The 19240-nt window shown below is 34.5% G+C and overlaps 3 protein-coding genes across 4 annotated transcripts in view; 1 reads left to right on the top strand and 2 right to left on the bottom strand.

The window, feature by feature from the left end:
- Positions 1-4538, bottom strand: part of LOC108686994 — a 72637-nt gene extending 68099 nt beyond the window's left edge. The window contains exon 1 of the mRNA XM_018192542.1: positions 2746-4538. Coding sequence (XP_018048031.1) covers positions 2746-2859 — 114 coding nt within the window. The 5' untranslated portion in view covers positions 2860-4538. The remainder of the gene's footprint in view (positions 1-2745) is intronic.
- A 3647-nt stretch (positions 4539-8185) lies between these two features.
- Positions 8186-15573, bottom strand: LOC108687016 (transketolase). Of its 2 annotated transcripts, none has more exons than XM_018192590.1 (8): positions 15205-15573; positions 10989-11134; positions 10535-10724; positions 10184-10418; positions 9972-10115; positions 9695-9868; positions 9412-9627; positions 8186-9332 (listed from the first exon to the last, which is right to left on the bottom strand). In XM_018192590.1, exons 1-8 carry the CDS (start codon positions 15441-15443, stop codon positions 8661-8663), a joined length of 2016 nt encoding a protein of 671 aa, XP_018048079.1. In that variant the 5' UTR covers positions 15444-15573; the 3' UTR covers positions 8186-8660. The 2 variants fall into 2 exon arrangements, with proteins under 2 accessions (XP_018048079.1, XP_018048081.1); XM_018192592.1 differs by lacking the exon at positions 15205-15573 and adding an exon at positions 11766-11944.
- Positions 15543-19140, top strand: LOC108686863 (POC1 centriolar protein homolog A). The gene is made up of 5 exons (XM_018192357.1): positions 15543-15574; positions 17748-18108; positions 18275-18485; positions 18553-18752; positions 18832-19140. The coding sequence occupies exons 2-5, from the start codon at positions 17761-17763 to the stop codon at positions 19138-19140; spliced, it is 1068 nt and encodes a 355-aa protein (XP_018047846.1). The 5' UTR covers positions 15543-15574; positions 17748-17760.
- Positions 19141-19240: the final 100 nt, after the last annotated feature.

The following is a 19240-nucleotide window of genomic DNA, read 5'->3' as shown; positions in this document are numbered from 1 at the left end:
ACGCGAGTCTTATTTTGCATGAATATATCGGCACACATGAAGGTTACACCTTTCAGCGTGACACCTCAATACGTCTAATCAACACTGACAAACGTAAAGGTTGATTTCATGTGGACGCGCACATGATCGCGCAGAGAAGGAAGAGATTACATCGCGAGACATCTCAATATGCATAATCAACAGGAACAAGCCAGGATGTCGCTCTGTCTATCTTACGGATGCATAAAGAGCAGCTCATGTTGACCGAAATCTCAATACGTCTAATCAACATCATTTAGACAACAGCATTAACATTACTCCGTATACCTCCGAGATCTTACGCTGATATTTCATTTGTCGTTCAACAATGGATGCTTTCTAGCAAGATGACACAATATGAAAACTATGACCGGTATTCTTAGTCGGTTTCTTATTTCTTAAGTAAAGCCTTAAGATACAAATACGCATTAAATATCAAAGGAGTAATGGTAACCCAATCTTTTCAAGTAACATTATATCCCTTAAGTAACATTTTGTTATTTTTAACTTCCATGTGTCTCAAAATGTAAGTTAATCCATTTCTGTGGTTAATTTCAATGTAAAATAACGCCTACATTAATACAATGCTTAGTAACCAATAAATCGAATTTTTTATTCAAATTTAATACACTTTCTTAAGTTAAAATATTTAACTTTATTGTTTTAGTTAAATCAAATTTAATTTAGTTAAAATGACATCAAGTAGAAACAATGATAACCTATAGAAATGATTAGAAATAAGTCAAATTGGATATAATTTGACATTAAGAATTTACACTGTATGATTGATTTACGAGGGTCGTTTGAAAAGTTTTAAGCCTCAATATGAAAATGGCATTAAATCGTCAAAACTATTCTGATATTACAATCGTATACATATTTTGCAAGATACTTGTGAAAATTGTAGCCATTTTGGATACTCAGTTATTGTTTGAGAGTTATTGACCCTCGTATATAACATCTTGTACATCTTGTAAGTCAGTCTTAAATATAAAAATCGAGATAAACCAGTTGCACAAAATGTCAGTGGCATAAAAAAAACTTAAAAATGTAAGACTATGAAGTAAAAAAAAAAGACTAAGAAGTATTTTGAATTTTCTACTACTTACGTTTATTTCTTTATCTCTTATTGTGATCGCTCTATTTGCTTGCTGCCTTTTTTGTGTCACGGCCTTCGCCATGAATCATTTCATCTTTAATATTGGTAAACAAGGATGTAATGATTCATCGTATTACACTAGCTGCATTCGGCTTGACCGCTCACGCGCTGTAAGCTTCATTTTCCTTCCGCATGCAATGATTAATGAATGATAAAAATAAAATGAAGCTTTCAGCGCTTGAGTGCCTAAACTGAGCATAGCCACTGTCAATCAATGGATACTTTCCAGTCAACATAAGTATCGTTCTATCACTGCTAAGATAACGATGTTTGTATTGACTTGTGTTATTAGTGGCCAATTTCTTAATCTCAAGATAACTTTGTCCATGAGATATCTTCTAGATATTTTCCAAATATCTCATTTATCCACGAGATATCTCTCAAAATTATCTAGAGATAAAGTAATTGGTCATAAATGGAAAGCATGCTATATCTCTTGCTAAAAAGATCCTGTAGATTGATTATTTCTGGAGACTCGGGAATTCCATTCTGTAGCTAATGAATGAGCTTGAAAAGATTTCTCGTATGATAAATAAAATATCCTTAAATTATTTTATTACAACAACACATGTAAACGCCGTGCGTCAATGATTCTGCAGAATGTTTATTTTGTAACTGTTGGAAGTTTTCTTCTTCACTGAAATAAGACTATTTCTTTCTGTCCGTTTCTACTAATTTAGTTTAACTTTAATCTCAGTTCAATTAATTCTCCATTTTTTTAGTTCTAAGAATTAGAAAAAGATAAAGAGTAAGTTAAATTGAAATTAAAGTAAATCTATATATTGGTAAAAACGGATATTACATTTAAAAATATAATCCAATCAGTGAATTAAAAAATTTCCAAATAAACATTCTGGACGGTTATTGACTACACTCAACAGAGAAAGCAGCTTTGCAACTGTTGTAAATTTTTTGTAATATGATTATACATTATTATGATTTATACATTTTAGATTCAAGTGAGAAATCAAGAAGAAGAAGAAGAAGAGAAACCAAGATGATATAAAAAAATTTTACAACAGTTGCAAAGCTTTCTCTGCTGAACGCAGCCAAAGAAAAGGGAAGATCGTATCACGTGTATGAATATCACGCGTATCAACATCAGCAGGCAGCAACGTCGCTCTACACTATCTGTCATAGACATATAAGGAAAGAGGTCGCACGGCGTATATAGAGCTTCATCATTGTCTGTCCTAATAAAAACGCCATCCTAGACATATACGGAAAGCGGTCGCATATGAAACGGCCTGAAACTCTACAGACAAGTTAATCAACGAAGCCCTGCTTCGTGCATCCATAAATACGCGAAGACGTCGCGTTATGACGCGTTACGTCGCGCATCATCTCGACGCACGTAGTCGGTATCAATGGTACTGCGTATGTATGTACATATACTCGCGATACACTCGAGCATGAGGGAAAAGGAAGTTACATCGAAACGCTCGCGCTGTCCAGGTCGTAAAGGATCACCACCATCATCATCATCCGACGACGACGATGACGACAGTGGCGGCAGCAGCGGTGGCGCGCAGCGTGAACGTTGGAAAACGTGTGCAAGGAATACTCACCGTGTGGCTACCATAGGGCCTAGGAAGGGTGATATTGCTGCCGGAGGTAGGGGTAGACACGGGGGTGGCGAGCCGCTGTGGTGTCTCCGTGCGACGAAGACGATTCGTAGACATGAGGCGGCACGGAACGCACCTCGTCAACTATGCCGCTCGTCGTACACACAGGTACCGTGCCGCACGCACCACGTACACGCGCCGTCATCCGGCGTGGTTGTGGCAGAGGGGGTGGAGGGAAAAAAAACCCCGAGAAAACCGAGAAGGTTTCGAGGGAGAACCCGGGTACCTCGCGATCTCGTCGACACACCACACACACACACACACACACACACACACACAACCCACACACACACACGCACGCACGCACGCACGCACGCACGCACGCACGCACGGCACCCGAACGGCGGCGAAGAGAAAGGGGAGGAGGGGAGGCAAAGGGGGAAGGAAGCCAGGAGAGAAACACTCTCCGGATGACTCGTCACGAGGCACCGAGAGGCGCACTAGGAAGCGTAGTATTCCGGTGACGACGGCGACGGCGGCGGCGGCGGCGACGGTGGTGGTGGTGGTGGTGGCGGCGGATTAATATGGCCGTCCCTCGGTTGACAAGAAGACTCCGATCGCGCGTAAAAGCGAGCGGTTGCAACGCTGGCGGTAGCGGCAACGGCTGCTCGGTGCTGCTGGCACAACGACGAGATGGCACGGCGATGCGACAATGACGGCGACGACGTCGACAGCGGCAGCGACGCACTTCGTTGACGGCCTCCTTATAGCTCGCATAAAACGCGCACGCATTTGTTTCACTCGCGGGGAAATCACGCACCACCCACGAGCACGATGACTTGGCCGGAGCTTTAAAGCGCGACGTTAAAACACACTCGACGTACGCGTATCTCTCTCTCTCTTTCTCTCCGTCCTTTTCTCTCCCTCACACGCTGTCGCTCTCCGTTTTCCTTCGTCGGATTCTTTCCACGCGACCCGGCGATTACGATTCCCTGCTGATTACTCTCTTCTTTCTTTACTCGCTCGTTCTTGTCTTGATTTTGTTTCTTAGAGCAGCTTCAATCACACGATCTTGCTATTCCTTTCTCTCTCTCTCTATCTATCTATCTATCTCTATCTATCTCTCTCTCTCTCTCTTTCCTCGTTTCTCTTTTCACATAAAAGTGCGATTGCTTCCGGGCTACGTTTTCACTCGCGACGGGCACATATACGAGTTTTGGAACACTCGTTATCTCTCTCTCTTTCTTTCTTTCTCCTTTTATCAAGCTGTCCGTTTCTCCTTCCTTCGTCCTTTTACACTCTCTCTATCTCTGTCTCACTCGCTCACTCGTTTTCCCTGGACGTTCCGTAGTTGACCGTCGTCGGGAAACACCGAGAGGGAGAGAGAGAGAGACACACACACACACTGTGTGCAGTTGCGTTGATGAGAAATCTTACGGCACTTGACGGGATCAACGGGCCACCACCTTCGCTGTCTCGTTCTCGCTCTCTCACACGTCCGTTCGTCGCCCGCGACGATGCTTGATGCACAACGGCACGATCCAGACGGCGTACGCGGACGTACGCACGCACGCACGGCTATTTTCACGCTACGCGAGGACGTGACGCGACCTCGGTGCGAACGACAACGTCAACATCACCACCGTACGCTTTCGTGGCGGCCATCTTTTTCGGGGATACAGTGGCGATACGCGAATCGCGGAACGTGAAACGCACGCGCGTACATGGGTGTAAGTGCGCGAGGGCGCTGCGCGCGTGCGAGCGGAACTGGCGCCACCCCGCGCCGCCATCGCGACATGTTTTTCGTTCCGGTTGTGTGCGTGTCTTGTGTGTTACGTATTCCGTGCGAGAGCGGCACGCAGAGATGTGCTAAATGTGAGAACCGGGTATTTTTTGTCGGGAAGTGTCGATTGTCAATCTTCAAATATCAATCAATCTTCAAATATGATGAAAATTATTTTTTAAAAGGTGAACGAATTTATGAAAATATTTATAATTTCATTGGTCTATGAATTTGCTGATTTTTTTGTAATTTTCACCTCGTTTCAAAATACAATTGACCCCAACTGTTCGTATTGCAACTAAATTCCTTCCGATCGAGTAATATTTTTCGTAATAAGAATTAATCATTTACAGATTTTAATTTGTCATTCAACATTATTAAGATCGTTTCGAAGATGCAAATAAGCATCAAAAATTTGTTAGTCAAAAAATTGCTAGTCAATTTAATTCATGATATTATTGCGGTAGTTTAATAGAGTTAGCGTTTCAAGATCGAAAAATCATTTCGGCGCACGTTTCTAAGGATTACACATGTAGTATATAAAACCACACAAGGATCATACAAGCATTTAAGATCCAGCTAAACCATTTAAGGCTTTGAATTCCTATAATTTGTGTTATAAAAAACAATAGACGCATATAAATTAATTCTGCTTAGCCGGCTTTGACGCGTATCTAATATGTATCAGTATGTCTGTTTTTTATTAATTAATTAGTTTTGTTTTGGCACTTTTTTGTTTTAGCAAAAACGAGAAGTTCTAATGCAGTCCAGTGCAGCATAAAGCAAATCCTATATTTCCAGCAATAAATAGCACAAATATTGTCCTCAACAAATCTTGTTCTCAACATTTAACAAATATACCGCTAATAAATTTATATTACTTATAACTCTTGCAAGTTGTTTCTATAAAAAACGAAGTTTTTATTTAAAATTCAATGAAATGGATATTATTGTTTTTGCGCATTTTCCTTATATTTTCCACAAAATATGCGAAGAAAGTGGGAATAATAAAACTTAATTTCAATTAAAATATATTTAAAGCTTTTTAAATAGAATTTCAATTCATTCAATCAATTTTAATAAATATTTAATTTAATACTGTCAACTAAACATTTATTTATAGTAAATCATTTTTAGTAAATAATTATTCAGTAAAAAGAATGATTGAGTTAAATTAATATTTTTTGTATGAAATATATCTCTATATTTAATAAATACTTGGTAGTATATAGGCTATGGTCAAAGTCTCACTACAAATGAAGAATTTGATGGACCAATTAAAAGAAAGAATTTTACAAACTGATAAAAAATGCTTCAAAGCGTTTGCAACAATTGAATATGGATTCAATTGAATATGGATATGGTCACATTGACCATATCCATATTCAATTGAATAGTTTTTAAACTATTATACTGAATAATTTTGACTATATTTTTTCTCAGTGTATTATGGGAGCAAGAGACACAAATTGACACAAGAGTCATCCTGTCCTTGTTCGATAAACACCCAGACAATATAAAGTATTCAAAAGAGAGAAGAGTCTTTGGCATCTAAAAGACATCTTATCTCAATGTGTTGTCTGGGCAGAAACAAAGACAGAATAACTTGTGTTGATTTGTGCCTCTGCTGAAAAGCTCCCGAATGTAAATAAATATATGGTGTGTGTATATTATGAACATGGTTATAGAAATAGATATGGAAATAGATATGGAAATAAAAATGAAAATGGATATGAAAATGGATATGGAAATGGAAATGAAAATGGATATGGATACGGAAATGAAAATGGAATGGATATGGAAATGGATATGGATATGGATATGGATATGGATAGCTATGGATATGAAAATAAAAATGGAAATGAAAAATATTTATATGCTTTAACTTTTCTAAATTATTTGCGTTTTGCTTAAAATTTAAAATCCCCAAAAACTTTTACTTAAACCGAGATAAATATATTCAGGCGTTAAAAAAAAAGAAGAGCGAAGATGTTGCAGTGCAAAGAATGCAAGCGAACAGACCTAATGATTTCAAATTTATAATGAATCAAGATTGCGCAGAAGCATATTATCGAGAGAATTATTGTTCTGTTCGCGTTCCTGAGTGGTAATAAGCACATGAGGTGTATAAACGTGTCAATGTACATGGCCATTGAGTGAGAGCACACGATACCGGCTGACCTTCGTGGAAAGAGATAAAATTGCGCGCATAAACAGTACATGCTTGGCAGCCATGACGGCCTGCGTTGATTGAGCGGATGACTTGAAGGAATGGCTGCGTTCAGTCGACTCAACAGTTGAGTGAATGCTCACTGTTATTGGTGTATTCTTTTAAATCATCCAATCAGCATTTTAGATCTGAAAGAATACATCAATAGTAGTAAACGCTCATTCAACTGTTTAATCCGCTGAACGCAGCCAATATGGAACAGATTGACCGACCGTCGTGTTTCACGCGTTCAGCAGAAATGATTCGTGGCGCCACGTTCGACCGTCTCGAAAAACCAGTAATATCGCCGATAATCGCGATTTACACAGCTGAAAACTTGCCAACGTATGCAAACACAAGTTACGCAAACGCGTTTAATTGAATTAAGAAAATTAGAAATTAAAAATATAAATAAGCTGAATATAAATGAACTAACTAAAAAGCTATTATCTATATATTAGCTATTATCTATATATTATTAATGTAAAAATTTTACGCTTCGCAATTACTTTTCTTGAAATTTTATTATTTAACAGATTCATTTATTGTTTCGTAAAAAATATTCTATGTATTATGTAAAAATAACGTAAAAATGCGAGTATAATATCATATTTTTGAGGAATATAAATTCTTACAAGATAAATATGATTCGATAAGTATATAAGGCTATTAAAACTAATGAAATCTCCATTTGTGTTATCAGCGGTTGGCAGACATGAATGATAATCAAACGTAAAATTCTACCAAATTGATCAATTTTTCATATCGAAATGTAAAAACATTTTCTCATTAATTTGCAAAGAAATTGTTATACCTAAATACCGAATTTTTTTAATATTAAAAGATATTTGCTCCTTGAGATTTACATTTTAATTAGAAAATTATAAATGTATAAATTAGCTTGTTTATTTGTTCTATTAAGGCTATAGTCAGTCTCGCTACAAATGCTTTGAAGCATTTGATGGAACAATTAGAAGAAAGAATTTTACAAACTGACCAGTTAAAAAAACGCTTTAAAGCGTTTGCAGCATCACGTTGATCATATCCTAAATATATTGATTTTTGAATTTCAAATATATTCCAAATTTCACGATGATGATTTTCTAAATTTCAAATATTTCAAATTTCATAATATTAATTTTTTTTATTTTAAATATGTTCCAAATTTCTCAAGTATTATTATTTTTATGAGTAGAATCAAAATTTTTGTCTTTTGTGAATAAATTATTTGACAATTGTAACTATTATGTAATTACGTTTAGATTAGTATACATGATAATATATTTTTAAATTCTTTAATAAAAAACATAACTTAAGTATCTTCTTTGAAAAAACGGAGCGCAAAGCGGAAACTAAAATAGGAAAATAAAATCGGTTCTTTTAAAAAATAATTTATATTTGATATTCTATAAAGGCAATTCCCAAAAAAATATTTTAATATTTCACTCGTGTTTAAATGTCAAGTATTAAATTTATTTAAAGAATAAACTTTTCCTTGTATTAAAAAAATATTGTACAAACATGTTTTTATAAACTTGATCTGTTATATGTATAAATCTTTATAATTACGTATAAAGAATTTTTTTTATTAACAGACTTTTGATTGCTATTGATATTCGATTGCTTAGAAATAAATGCCTTTGCTGATAGTACATATACTCAATTTTTTTATGTACATTAGGCATTTCAGAGCTTGAATTTTCAATGCTACGAATTACTCTCGCGTATCTGCAGCATCAAAAATTTAACTCTATCAAAATTATATCAGGTTCAATCATTATCCTTTGTTGTATAAACATCTTAAAGAAAATGGAATGTTTCATTATATGTATTCCATCACTATGTTTTGAAAAAATAATAAGATATTGTTTGTACATAAACAGCTTTTTCGATTGATGTAACCAATGATCATTCGCAGTTGCGAGACTAATATTTTACAATTTCCTGCACCGCTGCGACAATGTTACGGGCACTGATACCGTAATTTTCAAGCAACACTGTTGGTGGACCAGAACGCGGTACCTCTGGCACCGCCAACTTCTTGACAATTACATTTCTTTCCAAAGCGACTGCAGATTGGACCGTTTCTCCTAGCCCTCCTTCCGAATAATGGTCCTCAACGGTGACAATCCTACCGCCGACCTCTTTGGCATTCTTTATGATAGTTTGTGCGTCGATGGGTTTGATCGTAAACGGATCAATCACACGAATATTGATTTCAGTCTTGGCTAACTCATCAGCCGCCTTGATTGCCTCGTGCAATGTTACACCGGCGCCAATCACGAGCACCTGATCCTTAGCGGAAGATTTGATTACTTTGGCTTTACCGACGGCGAAAGTTTCATCGTTCTTGTATAAAACAGCCGTTGCTGGACGAGAAGTGCGAATGAAACAAATGCCCTTAGTATTAGCCGCCAGTTCAACGGCACGCTCCGTTGACACGGCATCGCTTGGGTAAAAGATGGTAGAATTCGGGACCGCTCGGAACATCGCGATGTCCTCTAAACCCATCTGCGAGGGACCATCTTCGCCGATAGATACACCGCAATGTGAACCGACAAAGTTCACATTTGTCTGAGATATCGCACCCATGCGGATCTGCAACAGAAGTCAATAATTTATCTATTTCTTCATTATTATCGCGTGTTAATTTTCACGAATTTGATTTGCGCCTCACCTGATCGAAGGCACGTGTAAAGAATGTTGCGAAAGCTGATACGAACGGGACGGTACGGTCTCTGCAAGCAGCACCGATAGCGACACCCACAACATTCTGTTCGGCAATAAATCCTTCGATAAATCTATCTGGATCAACCACTTTTATTTTCTCAGCATAAGTAGAATTCTTAGTATCACCATCCAAAGCTATGACACGAGCATTATTCTTTGCCACCTAAAACAAAAGATATATTTGTGAAAATGTATTTTCTTGAAACACAAACATTAAAAATATCAAAAACCTTTGCAAGAGCCGTGCCATAGGCCACTCTAGTAGCTACTTGTTCGCCTAGTTTGTAATTTGGAGGAAAAGCCAATGCAATGTTGCTGATATCTACAACGGGAGCATCATCTATAAGTGGCTTTTGTGGATGCAATTGAAGATTACCTGGGTTCTTTAGAAGTCCATTTAAATGCTATAAAATTATACATAAAAAAAATATTATAAAAATTTAAAAAAAATATTAAGATTAATATTTATAATATTATCAATATCAGTATATATTAATATCAATATACCTGAAGAACATCAGCCGCTCTATTACCCAGAGACTTGCCGTGCCAGTTTTCTGTATCTTCGATTTGAGGGAAGTTTTTACCCTTAAAAGTCTTTGCTAAAATAGCAGTGGGACGTTCTTTTGTATTTTGTGCTTCATGGAATGCCTAAACAACACAATTTCTTTAGCATGTATTTACTTATACAATCATATTGCTTAATATAGGTATCATACCTTCGCCAATTCTTCCACGTCATGGCCATCTACAACTAAGGCATTGAAACCAAAGGCCTCTAATCTTTTGCGGTAAACTTCCATGTTATGTTGTAGCGAGGTCGGTTCGCTTTGTCCAAGACGATTTATATCAAAAATGGCACAAAGATTATCTAATTTGTAATAAGATGAAAAATGAAGGGCTTCCCAAATGGAACCTTCAGCCGCTTCTCCATCACCAATCAAACAGTAAACACTGAAAAATAAATTAATGTTTGTTATCAGAGGTATTAAAAAAAAAGAGAAAATGGATTTAAATATCAAAGCAAATTTCAATAATTTAAATAAACGATTGAATATTAAATAGTATACCGGTAACTGGCTTTATCGTAGTTCTTTCCGACGTAAGCCATGCCTGCAGCAACTGAGAGACCTTGCCCTAGTGAACCGGTTCCTACATCTACAAAATTAAGCCTCGGGGTAGGATGTCCCTCCAGATCGCTATCGAATTTTCTTAAATTCAATAATTCGCTGGTCGGGAACAAGCCTGCTTCTGCCCATGCTATAATAAAACGTAAATGTAAAATAATATAATTGCATATATAATAATAAAATGTAACATATATAAATGTAATGTATAAATGTAATGTATATAAAATAATTATTAAAAAATATCGACAAATATTACACATTTAAAAATAATGAATAATAAAATATGAACAATAAAAATGTTATTGAATTAATTATATTAAAATATTTTGATTTATTGATTATATCAAATTAATTACGTTAATAAGGTGCAGTAATTTATTGGCAGTAAATTTACCTGCGTAGAGAATTGGGGCTGCATGGCCTTTACTGAGGACAAATCTATCACTGTTGGCGTCACGTGGGGCTGATACTTTGTAACGCATTGTATGGAAGAAGAGGACGGACATAATTTCGGCCATGGATGAACATGATGTCGGATGTCTGGAGCAAAACAAGATATAAATCAATATAAAATTAAATCCGACAGTTCTAAACGATAAAAATACTTAATTGACGGTTCTTTTTTCTAAATGTTTACGCATCAGCGATAATTCTGTTCACGTAATCGAACGATATCTGTTTTTCGTCATTCATTATCGTGACAAGGTCAGAGGTATTGACAATATATTATCAGATTTATTCTATCTTCAAGTATATTCTTTCAATTCTTTTACCGTGAAAGGTCACAGAGGCAGCAATATTCATAAATATGACAAATATTTGTTACAAAATGTTACACAACATTTTATCTTTTATCATCTTGCTATATATAATTCAATTCAAGTACAATTAAATTCATTTTTATCTATCATTATCCCCTATATGTAACGAAAATATGATTAAAGAATAAAGACGAATGAAATTTAAGTCTCTATTTGTTATTTAAGTCGCTATTTATTACATTAAAGAAAAATCACCTCAAATTCACTGCACAATAATGATTTTACAATTTGTATAACTTATTTAATGCTTATTTAAAGATTAATGTTCCACCTGGATGAAAAAGATCGATGTTTAAGAAATATGTTAGCTAATTATGATGTTAATTATAATTTGCAATTTCTCGTCATACCCGCTCTTTGATGCTTCAGTCGCTTTTATGCATTCGATACGCAGTTTATTTGCGATATGTTGGAGTTTTTCCACATCCGTGTCTCGTACCATCGTGAATTGAATTACACCCAAGTCTTTTGAGACTGTCGTCTATTAACGAACATTCGATCGCGACTGCTGGCGAGTGAAAGGAGTTTCGCCGGCAAACGACTGCTGCGCGCGATTATCTCCCTACCTCTCCAACTCATCCCTACAACGACGATTACAATGATGACGACGATATATAGAGCGTATCCAGAATATATACAGTGACTCGAAATAAATGTATCAGCGTAAAAACCATTGAATTGCAGTTCTTCTCTTCTTTAATATTTCAAAGTCATTGTCTTCCGATTCAAATAGATGCTTCCACTTTGATTATTTTTACTTAAATTTTTTTGTTTTTAACAATGCAATCTTCTTGCACTTGCGTTTCTCTATCTAATCATTGCTTTAATTATTTTGGTGACGCGAAATATTTATGGCAACCATAAACTTTAAAAACACAGAAAATCAGAATCTTATTATCTTATTTCTGCCATCTTATTTCACTGCAAATAAGTAGTCATTTTACGAAATACGTAAATATGTAAATACATTTACACCACAGTGATCTATAGAACATACGTATAATAGCGTGTATATTTGATTTGCATACCGGCAATTCAGATTTTTCACGTATCTTATATAAGCGCACTTCTACTGTTTATTTTTTTTCCAAAGAAAAAAAGAAATCGCAAAATTGTTCTAAATAAATTTCGATTTCAGAGATTTTTTTCGCATTTTCCTTAATTGATACCTCAACGAAAAACTCACTCTTTATACTAAAATTCATGAGAATCTTTTCTATTAATTATACAGTCGTCGTTCGAATTATATACGGTAAATTATTTATTAGAAAACCTAATGTACCGCCATTATCACATTTCCTTCGCTGCGTGACCTCGACGACTGCAAACGCCTGACTCCTTCACTTCTTAAATATAGTTCTTACAATTGTCCATGTATAAACTAATTGTGAGAAATATAAAATGACAATCAATCCGAAAAGACATTGTATTATTCATCAATTCGATATCTTTGCAAAATACATGGCACATTTTTTTCATTTATTAAAGACATTTATTTTTAAATCAATCAATTTATTATTAAAAGTTTATTAATCATAAATATAATAAACTAGAAATGTAATATATATTTTATTTATATATATATATATATCTAATGTAGATAATATATAAACTATCCATCTTAAATCCTTTTAATTTTTATAAAATAGTATTACTTTAATTGATTAAATAATAATTCATTAATTTCTTCCTAACTTTGGCGAAATTACGGAAATATTGGAAGTGCGAGTCATCAAAAACGCGCTTATTGAAAGAAAAACTAATGAACTAGCAATTCCTTAAATTAGATCGCCGATAAGACATTTCGGCTCGGCGCAATGAAAAAGAATCGTCGATAACGTGAATAGATTTTATAATTTAGCTTAATCTAACAGCACATCACGCAAATTACTAACGTAAGTTAATAAATAAATTCTAAAAGAACACATTTATCTTTTTCCATTCTTCATTTCCAAGCAAATCGATAAAACTGTACTCAATTAGATTCATGCTCCAGATAAATAATATATAATTTACTTATAACTGCATTTTTCTTGTTTATTATACAAATGAATAGAAAGATCATCTTCGCCTGATTACAGAGTACGAATAATCCATGCTGAGTAAATTAAAATTAATAATAAAAGTAATTTGAATATGCGTTCATGAAAAAGCCTTCATGAAAATACGTTCAATATCTCTCGTTCGTTTTAGAGCCATGGCACTGCATGACAAAAAAATTCAGGCAATAAAACGTATAAAGCAGTAAGCAAATTGACCATCACAATAGAGATAGTAAGGTCACAACATAAGCAGTAGCAAATTCAACACGTTGATTTCCTTACTATTCACGTTTTACTGCTGAAATTTTTTGTGTGTCATGGCTCTTAGTCGGAAGATTGAAATGCTTTCGAAGAGATGATACATTGTTAAATAAAGAGCGCGGGGATAAAATGATGTATTATTTTACTCTTCTTCAATATTTGATGAACAACAAGGATATAATGATATCTCATCATGCGTAAAATGGAACGCATTCAAAGTTAATGATATCGGAAATCATACGATCGAGTTAAGCCTGTATCACACTAAACGCGATGATTGAGAATTGCAAATTGAAGATGAGAATTCAGTCAATCAGAACGAAATGGATTAATCAATTGATAGAAATAATCCTATTTTCGGTCAAAGTAGATCTTAATGCTTAATAATAATAAATTATTGGTCAATTTTTTATGGCTTGAGACTCAAGTTTTACGCTATAAAATCTTGTTAGTGTCGTTTAATCATATCATCTATCCTTTTTTAATATTCGATGGACAACAAAAACTACATAATACATCATACACATCATGCATAAAATGGAACCCTAATTTACAATCCTCAGTTTCGAATGTGTGTTATAATTACGGTTGCCAGTTTTCTCCGATTTAAAAACTGTGATTCCATTTATTTCACTAAAAATCTACTGCTACTTTCAAAATTATTGTAATACGTTTTTTTAAAAACGTAAAAAAAAAAAACATCAAATGTTTTCCGTCAGTCGGAGAATCAAAAATTTGTTCAAAAATCTTTGGACCAAAACCGAAGAATTTGACACGAGCTTTAAATTTAATTAGAAATTAAAATTCGACCGTCAGAATTTAATCTATTCCGTTCTGACTAGCACTAGAATTCTAATTTTCAATCTTCAATCTCCAATGTATAGTGTGACATGAACTTTAGGTGCTGAATCGGCGTTTTGCGTTACAACAGTAACATTTGCAACAACATCTGCATTTCCTATTAATTATGAATAGCCGCGTTATATTGAGCGCGATATTTTTATCAGAAATTATGCGAATCTATCGGGTCATAAAAACATGTGCCAAGATGCATAGATACATACTCTTTACTACAATATAAATACTCCACAATGAATTAGTAATGCTATATTTGTACAACGCACACGTCAACCAAGTGCGCAATCAATCAAATGTCAAGTGTTTTCTTAATATCCTCCGACTGTAATTTTTAAACTGTTATTCTGTCCTTCTCATGAAACGTCGGATACTTGTGCTATTTTAAATGTCGTTTTAAAACGCAAATGAAAGTAATTAATCTCGACGGTTGCCTAAATCGATAACATTCACGCGGGAATTTCCAAACACGAGGTTACATCATTATCACGCAATCACGAGATGCGTTCTCGCTTATCATTGTCCCGGGCGATGTGTACATACCTCCTCGTAGCCAAGTCCACCGGTCATAGTTGCCGGAGTAACCGTATTCGTTTATCATCGCTGATTAGGAAGTGGATGACGGACTCACCCGGATTTGCTGGCCTGCGTCGTCTCAATCGAATGAATTCTCAACTTGTTCGCGATGTCCCGCAGCTCCTGAATAGTCTTCGACTCCGGCTTGTGATAATTTGCCATGTTTTGACCACGTGCGTGTCTCAGCAACTTTATTGAACAGTTACCTCGTGGCTTTTTCGATGGTCCCCGTAAAAATGTAGCGAATGACGCGAATGTGCGCATGCGAGCGCGCAACAAGTACATGCAACACATACGTACAATCAGTAGATTCGCGGGGCCCGAGAACGCTCGAGGATGTCCGAGGATAGTCGAATGTGACTATAAAGAAGTGCCAGAACAGTCACAGGCCTAGTTTCCACCGAGGGTTTAAACCAAATCAAAATGTAAGAATCAACCAATTAGTCGAGTATTCCCCTGTTCGACTGTAAAACTAAGCTTTCTAGGCTGCGTTTAGGAATTAGGTTTCACCAATTCCGATTAACCTAATCAGTCGATTAAATGTCAAGAATTGATCAAATGATTGGTCAATTCTGCTGAACAGTAAAGGCAATTGGTCAGTTCCAATGTAACAATCAATCGGACAAGAACTTATTTATGACTCGCATAACGTATAAAAAAATGAACAAATCAAAATTCTTTCTTTCCTTCCATTTCACGAAAAAATGAAACTTCAATTGGTTCTCTTAAACTTATTTGGTCGAATTCTAATTCGTAATTCGCAATCCTCAATCTCCAATGCATAAACACGGACATAAGAGCCGATCTCATCAACTCCGATTAACTTATGTTTGTTTCCACCAATATAGATTAACTTTAATCTCGATTCAATTTATTCTTTATCTTTTTCCAATTTTTAGAACTAGAAAAAGATAAAGAATAAGTTGAATCGAGATTAAAGTTAAGCTATATTGGTGGAAATGGGCATTCCCAAGCAAGAACAAGTCATTATGATGTCAAAATGACTTCAAAATGATCATTAAAAGTCATTTTTTCAATTTCCAATTCATTTTAATGTCATTTTGACGTTATTGTGATTTGTTATGTTTGGGTTAGAGCCGGTTTCACCAACTCTGATTAACTTAGTGTGTCTTCCAACAAGCAACACAGTGCGACACAATGATCATGTCATTTTTGTTTAATTGGCAAACAACAAGGATGTAATAATCCATTGTGTCACACCGTGTCATTTGTGTCGCTTGTTGGAAGGCACACTTAATCGAATTAGATTAATCTTAAGAATTGATGAGATCAATCCAATAGTTTTGAAGATGTTTTCAAAATTAAAGGCAATTTTTTCGAGTAAGCTTTTATAAAATTAAAGTCAAGGGCAACCGAACTTAAACCTGTGTCACACGATGCTTGTATTCCTGCTGGATTGCTAGCTGGATTAGAATCTTGCCACCGTATTGATTGCGATACTGGCACTGCTTCGATTTTAATCCTAAAATTCAGCCAATGGAATACAGATTTCAGTTAGGATTAAGACTGGCAACCCTATTGGCTTTAGGATTTTCGGTCCTGCGCACAATAGAAAGAATAAGAAATTAAAATTAAAGAATAAAAGATTTCAACTTATCAGAAATCGTGTATTCCAATGTATTTGATTTCTGATAGGTTAAAATCGTTTATTCTTTATTTCTAATTCCTTCTATTGTGCGCAGAACCTTAGGGTTAAGCAAAAGTATAAATCAAGCATTACTACTTTTCGTTGTAATTAAAACTAAATAATCGAAAAAAAAAGAATTAAATAATCGCACGTTAAAATATTTTGAGATACAGAATTATAAATATTCTCTGGTCATTTTCAAAATAATTTCTGTTTTTTAGAACTTCAATCGATCAATGTGGTTGTTAACAGTTGACATATCAGCTGTTCAAATAAATAAATACTATCTCGAACTTGTCAAGTATCGAATATTGTTTTTACATATAAATTGAAGAAAAACTCCATCAAAGTCACAATATTCATTTGCATCGTGTAAACTTTTACGATTATGTTTCATTAATAAAATAATTATTAGCCGTTTTGCGCTATATGTCACTGCGCTTACTTAGTGTCGAGACGCTGCTGTGTCTTCAAATTGTAAAAAATATTATACCTCGCATGAATGATTCATAATTAAAAGACGTGAGTATATAAATATTAATTAAATGGAATAGTTAAATTGAATAAATTATATAACATTTTCATATTAAACGATTCAATATAATAATCATTACAATAATTAATTTTTACACATTCTCGCAATACTAAATACATCTAAAACGCTATAAAGAATTAATGAACGTATAATTACCTAATGTGTGACATATCTTTATATTTATTTAATATTTTTTAATAAAATTATCTGTAACCGTAATATGAATTTTTAAGGTTATTGTTTATTAAATTATCTTAATATTTAATTATTATTAAGTAATATAATTCAAATTATGATAAAAATTAATATATACCAATTTCAAATAAAAACTTTTTTATATTAATATTGCATGTGATGTTGCTTCATGTATTTTTATTTATTTTTTTATTCTACTATTACTTTATTGTGCTACCAGAACAGAAAAGAAAATGGAAGAGACTAATTGCGAGCCTGTATATCAAGGATACTTCATAGGTCATAGCAATGCAGTTACTGCTTTAAACTTTCATCCAAATGCTGATCAACTCATATCAAGCAGTATGGATAACACAGTAATGTTATGGCGATTGAAACATTTAAAGCCAGCTTACAAGTTTATAGCCCACAAAGAGGCAGTCTTAGATGTGTGCTATTCATCAAACGGAGAAGTTATGGCCAGTGGTTCAAAAGACAGATCTGTAAGAATTTGGATTCCTAAAGTTAAAGGACATTCCTTTGACTTTAAGGCTCATAGTTCTGCTGTGAGATCAGTACAGTTTAGTCCAAATGGGGAAAAAGTAATCTTAAATTCAATTATCTGTTTGGGAAAAAGTTCGTAGCGTTTTTTCCATTAGATGGCATTAAAAAAAACGTCACGAACTTTTTCCTATACCTAATAATTATTAGCTATTTTGTTATAGATCTTGCTACACAGTTTATGTAATTGTTTATTATAATTTTTAGTTAGTTACTGCATCGAATGATAAAAGTGTAAAGCTGTGGATACCATATCAAAAAAAATTCCTCAAGACATTTAATGGACATACATATTGGGTAAGCTGTGCTAAATTTTCTCCGGATGGTAAACTTTTGATATCATGTAGCGATGACAAAACAATAAAAGTCTGGGATATTACCAGCGGACGATGTGTCAAAACTTTTAATGAGATAAAAGGTTTGTTAAGTTAAAGTTATTGCATTATAATTTTGTATATTAGAAATCTAGAATAAAACTTTATTAGCTCCTGCTAAATATGTGGAGTTTCATCCAAGCGGCACGACTATTGGATCAGCAAATACAGATGCATGTGTCAAATTGTACGATTTAAGAACAGATTCTTTATGTCAGCATTATGCTGTTCATACAGAATCTGTGAATATGATTAAATTCCATCCAAATGGTAAATTTATATTAACAGCATCTGTAGATTCTACAATGAAGGTAGTTTAAAATTTTGGTTTCATTTAGCGATTTCAACAAATTATTATTCTATTTGCTATTAACAAGAAACATCGACTAGATTTTAGATATCCTAGAAGGCCGTCCAATTTATACTCTCAGAGGACATTGTACTAGCATAACATCCATAACATTTTCAAAAGATGGTACACTTTTTGCTTCTGGTGGCATTGATCGACGAATTCTAATATGGAAGTATAATTTATGTGTGGATGACCAAAGTAGAGAAATTCCTGCACAGTTAACGTCTACAACGAACAGGAATTTGAATCTCGAGCGAATCTCTAGCAAACAAAAATTTGACTGTGGAAAGATCGAACAAGTACAAGATATACATAACAAGCAGAATCAAGAGAAAATAATAACTTAATATATGCAATTAATTTATTAAATTATAAAAGGCAGTTATTTTATTTAAAAAAAACGTGCCGTTACATTATATCGAGAATTATTAATTTTATTAATTTTAT

This window comes from Atta colombica, unplaced genomic scaffold, assembly GCF_001594045.1.
Source record: "Atta colombica isolate Treedump-2 unplaced genomic scaffold, Acol1.0 scaffold198, whole genome shotgun sequence".
Classification (NCBI taxonomy): domain Eukaryota; kingdom Metazoa; phylum Arthropoda; class Insecta; order Hymenoptera; family Formicidae; genus Atta; species Atta colombica.
The sequence above is the reverse complement of the archived record's forward strand: the minus strand, read 5'-3'. Positions and strand labels throughout refer to the sequence as shown.

Coding starts and splice junctions, on each gene's coding strand:
- LOC108687016 (XM_018192590.1), bottom strand. CDS start 15,443: ATGTGTTGCATGTACTTGTTGCGCGCTCGCATGCGCACATTCGCGTCA. Junction 10,419..10,534: donor TACGATAAAGCCAGTTACCG/GTATACTATTTA, acceptor TTTATTTTTCAG/TGTTTACTGTTTGATTGGTG. Junction 9,628..9,694: donor ATGGCACGGCTCTTGCAAAG/GTTTTTGATATT, acceptor CTTTTGTTTTAG/GTGGCAAAGAATAATGCTCG.
- LOC108686863 (XM_018192357.1), top strand. CDS start 17,761: ATGGAAGAGACTAATTGCGAGCCTGTATATCAAGGATACTTCATAGGT. Junction 18,109..18,274: donor TTAGTCCAAATGGGGAAAAA/GTAATCTTAAAT, acceptor TATAATTTTTAG/TTAGTTACTGCATCGAATGA. Junction 18,753..18,831: donor CTGTAGATTCTACAATGAAG/GTAGTTTAAAAT, acceptor AACATCGACTAG/ATTTTAGATATCCTAGAAGG.